General features: G+C 25.5%; 1 protein-coding gene across 1 annotated transcript in view; it reads left to right on the top strand.

Annotated features, from left to right (window-relative positions):
- LOC117169346 (centrosomal protein of 152 kDa-like) overlaps nt 1-10,218 on the top strand; it is a 44,940-nt gene that overhangs the window by 13,777 nt on the left and 20,945 nt on the right. Inside the window, exons 6-7 of the mRNA XM_033355685.1 lie at nt 3,920-4,092; nt 4,209-4,670. Coding sequence (XP_033211576.1) covers nt 3,920-4,092; nt 4,209-4,670 — 635 coding nt within the window. The remainder of the gene's footprint in view (nt 1-3,919; nt 4,093-4,208; nt 4,671-10,218) is intronic.

Here is a 10,218-nt window from a genome sequence, read left to right as displayed (position 1 = left end):
CTTTTATAGTTGAAAGTTAATTCTTTTTAATTGAAAAGTCACTATTACATTTTTGATTCAGAATTTATCTCTGTGGCGAAAATTCAATTGTTAAATTTTGATCATTCGTATTTTTTATAGAAAATGCATCTTTTGGTGGAAAAGTCATTTTTTAGATTAAAAACTCAACTTTTTGGTTGAAAACACCTGTTTTTGGTTGGATTTTAGTAATTTTGTTTGAAAATTACATTATTTGGTTCAAAATTCATCTTTTAAGTTTGAAAATTTAACTTTTTGGTAGAAAATGCAACTATTTTTAGTGCAAGTTTAGTCAATTTTGTTTGAAAATTCAGTTATTTGGTTCAAAAATCATCTTTTATGGTTGAAAGTTAATTCTTTTTAATTCAAAAGTCCACTATTTTATTTTTCGTTCAGAATTTATCTCTGCGGCGAAAATTCAATTGTTATATTTTGATAATTCGTATTTTTTATAGAAAATGCATCTTTTGGGGGAAAAGTTATTTTTTTGATTGAAAACTCCACTTTTTGGTTGAAAACACACCTTTTTTGGTTGGAGTTTAGTCATTTTTGTTTGAAATTTTAGTTCTTTGGTTGAAAATTTATATTTTATGCTTGAAAGTTAATTCTTTTTAATTGAAAAGTCTACTAATATATTTTTGGTTCAGAATTTATCTCTTGGTCGAAAACTCAACTGTTATATTTTTAAAATTCGTATTTTTTTTTAGAAAATTGATTCTTTTAATTAAAAATTCATGCTTTGGTTGAAAAGTCCTCTTTTTCGGTTGGAAGTAAATTATTTTTTATTAAAAAGTCTACTATTAAATTTTTCGTTCAGATTTTATTCCTTGGTCGACAGTCCAACTGTTATATTTTGAAAATTTGTATTTTCGAATAGAAAATTGGCCATTTGAATTTGAAAGTCATATTTTTGTTGAAAAGTCATCTTTTTCGGTTGTAAGGGAATTCCTTTTCATTGAAAAGTCTCATCTTTTATTTTTTGTTTAGAAATTCAAATCTTTATTTGGTTGGAAATTGAAGTATTTTGTTGCAAATTCGACCATTTTGTAAAGAAGTAATATTTTTTTGTAGAAAATTTATCTTTTTGGTTAAATTTTTTTTTAAGATTCGTCTTGTTAGAGGTAGAAAATTCCTCCTTATGGTTTGAATTTTCTTCTTTTGGTAAAAAAAGTCATATTTTTTGCTTGAAAATTCGACTTTTTGGTTAAAATGCAGCTATTTTTGGTTTAAGATTCATCTTTCTGTCCACTATTTGGTTGAAAATTTATTTATTTTATTGACAATTCAATTATTTGATTAGAAAGTCATCCTTTTTAGTCGAAAATTCAACTGTTTTGTGGAAGGTTTATTTTTTGGGTAGAAAATTGGTCCTTTTGGATTGAAAATTGATCTTTTGGTAGAAAAGTCATCTTTTTCGTTTAAAAGTGAATATTTGTCTTTTTGTATACCAACTTTATCTTTTGGTAGAAAATTCATTTCTTAGATTGAAAGTTCAACTTTTTGGTTGGAAATGCACCTGTTTTTGGTTGGAGTATAGTCGGTTTGTTTAGAAATTCAGTCATTTGTTTAAAAATACATCCTTTGCCGTTGAAAATTCGTCTGTTATGGTTGAAAGTTACTTCTTTTTAATTAAAATTTTACTTTTAAAATTTTACTTTTTGGTTAAAAACTAAAGTATTTTATTGAAAATTCTACTATTTTTTTAAAAAGTCATATTTTTTGGTGGAAAAATCAATTTCTTTCTCGAAGATTCATCCTTTTGGATTGAAAATTCGTCTTTTTAGCTTGAAGATTCAACTTTTTGCTCGAAGTTTAGTGATTATTTTTCTTTAAAAATTCATCTTTTAAGGCTGAAAGTTAATTCTTTTTATTGAAAAGTTTACTATTTTATGTTTGGTCAAGGATTCATTTAAATGGTTAAAAAATAAATTATTTTTTTGAAAATTCAACAATTTTGTTAAAGTCATACTTCATGGTTAAAATTTCAATTGTTTCATAGAAAATTCAACAACTTGATTCCGACTGATTTTCTCTCTTGACAAACAAATTTTTATTTGATTAAAACTCGAACTATTTTGTTAAACATTCATCTTTTCTGGTTAAAAATGCAACTTTCCCGTTAAAAAATGGTTTTATTGAAAATGTAACTGATTTGTAGAAAATTCTTATTTTTAGGTCAGAAATTCATCAATATCATTAAAAAAGTAATTATTATGTGCAAAATTGTATGTATTTCGTTGAAAACTCGTTTTTTTGGGGGGTTAATTTTTTTTTTAATTAAAATCTTTTTATGATGAAATATCAACCATTACATTTCTCGTTGAAAGCTTAACTGCTTACTTAAAAATTCATTTTTTTTCAATTTGTTGTAAAATTCAACTATTTTGTACAAAGTAAAACTTTTTTGTGTGTGGAAAATTCATTTTATTTATTGAAAATCAATCTCCTTGTTTGAAAATTTAACCATTTCATTCAAGTCTGATGTATTTTCTGGAAAAATCGTCTTCTTTGGCAGAAAATTTATACCTTCAAGTAGAAATATAACCTTTTCTCGTTGAAAATGCACCTCTCTGGTTAAAAATGAATCGTCTGTGGTTGAAAATTCATATTTTGGGTTCGAGAATTCAACCGAATCGTAATAAATTCAACAATTTGATCAATAATGTATCTGTTTGGTGGAAAAGTCGTATTTTGTGGGTTAGTTCATTTTTTTGGCTAATGATTCGTAATTTTATTTGAAAATTATTTGTTTTTTGTTAAATATTAATTTTATTAACTGCTAATTCAACAATTTTGTTAGAAATTCAACTAATTCATAGAAAATTTGTCTATTTTGTTTGAAAATTCAATAGTTTGTTATAAAATTGAACTATGTGATACAAAATATAACTTTTTTGGTTAAAAATGGAACTGCCTGGTTAAAAATGTATCTGCTTTGGTTGAAAATTTACCTTTTTGTTGAAAATTCAGGCCTTCGGGTTGAACATTCCAGAGTTGGATAGAAAATGTAACAGTTTGTTTAAAAATATGTGCATTTTGTTGAAAATTCGTCTTTTTGGATTAACCTAAGGCTTTTATTTATATTATTATTTGTAATTAAAATCTTTTGACGATGAAAATGCTGTCTTTATTGCTAACAGTTTCTTTTCTTCGCTAAAAATTAAACAATTTTGTTGAAGATTCAATTGATGAATTGTAAATCAACAGTTTTATAGAAAATTCTACTTTTTGGATTGAAAATTAAACTATTTAGTATAAAATTACACTTTTGTGTGGAAAATTTATTTCTTTTGTTGGAAATTAATCTTCTTAGTGGAAAATTGGACTATTCCCTTGAAAATGTATGTGTTTTTAATTGAACCGATTTTTGTTGTTAAAATATCAACTATTATATGTTCTGTTCAGGATTCACCTTGTTTGTTCACTACTTGGGTGAACTAATTTGTAAATTCATAAAAAGCAAGAAGATCATTTCTCCCCAAATAATAACATTTTTTTGTTGTAAATTCGTCTCTTTCGCTTGAAAATTCAACTATTTGGTTGTAAATGCAACTGCTTAGTTGAAAATTAATTTTTTTGTTTAAAAATTTATTTATGTGTTTGAAAATTCATACTTCTGGGCGGGAATTTACTTTTTTTCAAATACATCTTTTCGAGTTTTAAATGTTAAATGTTTTTTAGAAAATGCGACCTTTTAGCCAGAAGACTCAAGTCTACTGTTGCAAATTTATATTTTCTTGGTTGAAAATGTAATATATTTCGACTTAAAATCTTAGAATCCAAGAAAAATTTTAATTTCCACGCCACTAATCGAAAAATATTCTCAATTTTTTTAAAATTCAAGTCGCCCCTCGTTGAGTGGTCTATCATTTCGAATAATTGCAATAAATAATAATTGCAGCACAAATTGGAAGTGGCTAAAAGCGATGCTGTGCAATACGATTCGTTGCTTGGTCTTACAATGGAAGAAGAAACTGATTCGATCAGGCAAATGAAACTGGGAGAGCTTCACAATAAATCGAAAAGTAAACCTTGCGATGATGTCACAAACAAATTGAGATGTGAATTACAAAGGTATACCTTTCACAAACTTAATTGCTTGAAAAAAAAAGAAGTGATAATCAACAATTCCCTTAATTCCATTATCTTTCCCAAAACAATAGTGGTCATCGAATCATGTTTATTTTCAGGTGTATAGCTGGTCAGGCCATTAAAAGAAAGGAGATAATTCGTCTGGAAAATAATCTCTCGCAAAGGGAAAAGGAACTAGACAAAGCTTCGACAGTGGCCGAAACTTGTCGTCAAGAAGCTGCACGTTATGCGAAACGAGTGAATGAACTTGAGCTGGAACTCAAGTCTTTGCTCACAGATCAGGCGATGAAGGCGAACGCCGAGATCAAACGATTGTCGAATCATCTGCAGGAGTTTAGGAAACAGTACGAGTCGCTGAAAGAGGAGAAGCTTTCAGTGGACAAGAAATTGGAAGAAGCGCTGCGAGACAATGAAGAGATTATTTCGAAAATTCGGCAAGACACTCTGGCGGAACGCGAGAAGGAAGTTGTAGACGAATTTAACAAAGAGTACCTTGAGATTCACGACAAAGCTGTTGAGAGAGTCAGGCAGGAGGCACAAGTCGAAATAGTGCAATTATCGTAAGTTTCTTTCAAATTTTCTTATTGTGCAGGATTCGAAATTACCAGACTATTGAAACTTTTTTGAGCGATTATAATATTTTTCTACTATTTGTGTGAAAATGACACTATACCAGGGTGTTCAGCGACCTTGAAAACCTTGGATTTCAAGGATTTTAAATATTTTAAACATGGTATGTGTTAAATATTTAAAAACATTCAACGATTTTAAATGAATACAAAAGATTTATAAAATATTTCAAAGAACTCCTAAAGGATTTTAGATGGTTTCAGGAATTTAAAAGATTTCAAAAAGATTATATTACTCCGGATTTCAACGATTTTAAATAATTTTAAAAGGTTTCAATAAATTTGAGATTTCAAAAGATTTCAGTCATTTCAAACGAACACACAATATTACGGATTTTAAAAAGATTCAATACATTTGAAATTTCAAATAAATACAAGAGATATTTCACAACTATTTTAAAGATTTTCAAAGCTTTAAACAAATTTTTTTTTAATTTTATAAAGATTTGAAAAAGGTTGCAGTACACCAGATTTCAAAACATTTAACAGATTTTAAACAATTTCAAATTTGTTTAACCGATTTCAAATATTAAAATTTAAATTAGATTAAAATCCAAATTAAAAATCCTGTTTAACGTCCAATAATCAAATTGATGCAAACTCCTGTTAAAAAAAAAAAACAAGAATCCAACGACCAAATTTGGACCACAAAGAACAAACAAAAACAAACAAAAAATCCTATTGTAATCTGAAAAATGAAAGAACAAATAATTTTCGGGCAAAAATAAAAAAGAGGAAAGAAAAATGAGAAGGCAGCCAAACACATCCCCTTCCCTCTTTTTTTCTTTCTTTCGTCTTTTTTATTTTTATTATCAAATTACAGAAAAAGAACATTCAAATTAAAATAATAAATAAATAAACTTGCATTACGAAATTTTACATTATTTTGAAATGTTATTTAATTTAATTTGATGATAATAAAAATAAAAAAGACGAAAGAGTCCGAAAATTATTATTTTTTATTTTATGTTTTCTTTAATTTTTCAGATTACAATAGGATTTTTTTGTTGTTTTTTGTTTGTTCGTTGTGGTCCAAATTTGGTCGTTGGAATCAAGAATTTCAAAAGTTTTAAATAGTTTCAAATTTTTGAGAATATTTTAAAAGATTTCACGAAGTTTTGAAATATTTCAATGATTTCAAACGAATTCAAAAGATTTCAAGAATTCCAAAAATTTCAAAAAGGGTACAGAAAAGCATGTTTCAAAACAATTCAAATGTTTTAAATAATTTCAAATTTCTTAGAATATTTAAAAATATTTCACAAAGTTTTGACATATTTCAATGATGTCAAACGAATGTAAAAGATTTCACAAATATTGCGAAGAATCCATGAGAATTTCAAAAGATTTCAAGAATTCCAAATATTTGAAAAAGGGTTACAGTACACCAAAATACAAAATATTTCCAAGATTTTGAACGAGTTCACATTTTTTTAGAAAATTTCAAAATATTTCACAAATGTTCCGAATACGCCAGAGATTTAAAATAAATACGGAAGATGTAGAAAAGATTTTAAAATTATCTCAAAGAATTTATAAGGATATCAAGAATACAAACAATTTTTCGAGACATACAATCTTTCAGAACATTTTAAAGGTTTTAAACTATTTCAGGCGGTTTCAAAGAAAGATTTCACAAAGATTTTACCAAAATTTTAAAAGATTTCACAGAGATTTGAATGATTTCAAATTAATATAAAAGATGGTGCAGTACAGCAGATTTCAAAGATTTCAAAATATTTTAAAGATTGTAAACGATATCAAATTTGTTTAGCCGATTTCAAAAGACTTCAAAGATTTTACAAAAATTTCAAACACTTCACAAATGTTTCAAAAGGATTTCAACGATTTTACGAAGATTTCAAATATTTTAATGATTTCAAAAGAATACAAAAGATTTGACAAAGATTTCAAAAATTTCATAAAAATCTGATAGAGCTATCAAAAGAATAAAAAAATTTCACAAATTTCAAAAAGGATACAGTAAAACAGTTTTAAAATATTTTAAAACCTTTTAAAGGTTTTAAATAATTTCAAGAAATTTGAGATGATTTCAAACGAACACAAAAGTTCTTACAAACAAAGATTAAAGAAAGATGTCACAAGTATTTCGAAAATTTCATAAAGATTTCAAAAAAATTCACAAATATTTCCAAGAGTTCAATGATTTTAAAGTTTTAACAAAAATTTGAAAAGATTTCACAATTATTTTAAACACTGCAACAAATTTTAAAAGATTAAATAATTTCACAAAGATTTCATAAAGAGGACTTTTGTTCGCAAAAAAGTTAAGAATTTGTTTATTTATAATTCTGCTTACTTTAGAAATTTTTGGCCAATAAAAAAATTAATTGTTTTATCTTTTACATCTCTAACAAACGGTTATTTTATTATTTAATGTAAAAAAGGAGATCCGGAAAAACTTTCTTTCTTGACCTGGAGAATCTGGAAAAGACCTCGAATTTTGTTCCTAGGAATCGCGAGACACCCTGTAAACTCACTATTTTCTGACAATTGAAACATTATTTTTAAAAAAAACACTTGGAATTCGACCTAAAAAGACGAATTTAAAAAAAAATACATATATTTTTAATAAAATAGTTAAATTTTCAATCAAGAAGATTAATTTTATACAAAGGAAATGAATTTTCCACACATGAAAATTTAATGTTGTACCAAATAGTTTATGTTTCAAGCCAAAATGTTGAATTTTCAAGAAAAAAATTAATTTACAATCCATCATTTAAATTTTCAACCAAATTGTTCAAATTTTCAGCTAAAAAAATAAATTTTTATCAACAAATAAATAGAATTTTAAACTAAAATCATGAATCTTCAACCAAAAAAAAAAGAACTTTAAAGAAAGTCGGTACAATTGTAACCAAGAAGTTGAATTTTCAACCTAAAAAGAAATTTTTTACATAGAATGTAATAGTTGATATTTCTTCGCCAAAAGATGCTAATAAAAAATAAAACGGTTAGATTAATACAACAAAAAAGAATTTTCAACAAAATATATACATTTTCAGTTAAATAGTTACATTCTCTATCAAATTCTTGAATTTTTAAACTGGAAATGTTGTTTTTATCGAAAAAGTTAATCTTCCAGCAAAGCAGAATAATTTTTTAACCAGACAGTTCCATTATTGACAACAAAAAATTTCCATCAGAAGAAATGAATTTTTTTTATAAAGAAGGCTCAAAAAAAGGTTTTATTTTGTACCAAATAGTTCAGTTTTAAAACAATTAATAATAGAATTCATATTTATCAAAAAAATAAAGAATTTTCAAATAAAATTATAAATCCTTAAGCCAAAAATTGATCTTTTTAGAAAGCAGTTCAACTTTCAACCAAACATTTGAATTTTGAACTTAAAAATGTAATAGTTGAGGTGTTGTCGCGAAATCATTTAAATTTATAATTAAATAAACAGTTGTATGAACCTAACAAAGACCAATTTTCAACGAAATAGTTACAGTTTCCAATCAAATTATTGTATATTGCTAATATCTGGGGAATTGTGATCTTCCTGTTTTTTATGAATTTATAAATTAGTTCACCCAAGTAGTTAAATTTTAAAAAAAGTGGATTCTCAACGTAATATTTGATATTTTAACAACTAAAATCGGTCAAATAAAAAACACTTGGAATTGAATCAAATAAGACAGATTTTAACAAAATACAAAGGTTTTCAATGGAACAGTCAAATTTTCAATCAAAAAGATTAATTTTCAACCCAAAAAAACGAATTTTCCACACAAAAAAGTCGAATTCTCTATAAAACTTTCGAGTTTTCAACCTGAGAATATGAATTTCCAACAAAAAAATAATTTTCAATCCATCAGTTGAATCTGCAACCAAATGCTAAATTTTTAGTTAACAAAAGAAATTGTTAACAATAAAGACAGCATTTTCAACTAAAATTATGAATCTTCAACGAAAAAAATCAACCTGAGAAAGTAGATAAACTTTCATCCAAAGTGTTGAATTATCAACTTAAAGAGATGAATTTTCAACGAAAAATGTAACAGTTGACATTTCATTGCCAACAAATTTTATTTTAGAAAATTAAATAAATAAAGCGGTTAGATTAACTTAACAAAGACAAATTTTTAACGAACTGCATGTATTTTCAACCAAATAGTTGCATTTTCTAACAAACTCTGGAATTTTCAACCCGAAAAAGTGAATTTTCAACACAAAAAATATAACTTTCAACCAAATTAAATAAATTTTTAACCGGATAGTTCCATTTTTGATCAAACAAGTTATATTTTGTGCCAAATAGTTTAATTTTATAACAAACTATTGAATTTTCAAACCAAATAGACAAAGTTTCTATGAAATAGTTGAATTTTGAACAAAATTGTTAAATGAGCAGTTAATAAAATTAATATTTAACAACAAAAAAAAAAAACAAATAATTTTCAAATAAAATTACGAATCATTATCCAAAAAAATGATTAAACCCAATAAATACGAATTTTTCACCATATATATACATTATTTTACAAATTGTTAAATTTATTACGATTCGGTTGAATTTTCGAATCCAAAATATGAATTTATAACAAAAAGTCTCATTTTCAACCAGAGCCGATTCATTTTTAACCAGACAGGTGCATTTTTAACGAGAAAAGGTTATATTTCTACTTGAAAATATTAACTTTCTGCCAAAGAAGACGAATTTTACACAAAATACATCCAATTTTAATGAAATTGTTAAATTTTAAACCAAGAGATTCATTTTCAATGCATAAAACGAATTTTCCACACACGAAAAAGTTTTATTTTGTACCAAATAGTTGAATTTTACAACAAATTAAAAAAATGAGTTTTTAAGTTAGTAGTTAAACTTTCAACGAAAAATGTAATGGTTGATATTTTACCAAAAAAAGATTTTAATTTTTTTAACAAAAAATAAGAATTTTCTACAAATCAGTTCAATTTTCAATAAAAAATTTTTTTAACAGGAAATAAAAATTTGTTAGTCAAGAGAGAAAAACAGTCGAAATCAAGTTGTTGAATTTTCTAGTTAAAGGAACGAATTTTCAATGAAACAGTTGATTTTTAACCAAGAAGTATGACTTTAACAAAATTGTTGAATTTTTAACAAAATAATTTATTTTTGAAACATTAATATGAATTCTTGACCAAACATAAAATATTAGACTTTTTAATTAAAAAGAATTAGCTTTCAACCAAAAAAAGATGAATTTTCAATAAAAAATATGAGGTTTTTACCAAACGATAAATTTCCAATGCAAAGCAGTAAGATTCTATTAAAAAGGCAAACGTTCAACAAGACAGTCGAATTTTCGATTAAAAATTATAGCCAAATAGTCAAATTTTTCAGAAGACCGTTGAATTCTTAACGAAAAAGTTCATTTTTAACCAAAAAAGATGGTTCTTTGCCATAATAGTTAAATTTTTAAGGTACGAAGATAAATTTTTAATCAAATATTTAAACCAGAACGA

Source organism: Belonocnema kinseyi, chromosome 3, assembly GCF_010883055.1.
Source record: "Belonocnema kinseyi isolate 2016_QV_RU_SX_M_011 chromosome 3, B_treatae_v1, whole genome shotgun sequence".
Classification (NCBI taxonomy): domain Eukaryota; kingdom Metazoa; phylum Arthropoda; class Insecta; order Hymenoptera; family Cynipidae; genus Belonocnema; species Belonocnema kinseyi.
Note: the sequence above shows the minus strand (reverse complement) of the source record. Positions and strands in the feature narration are given on the sequence as shown.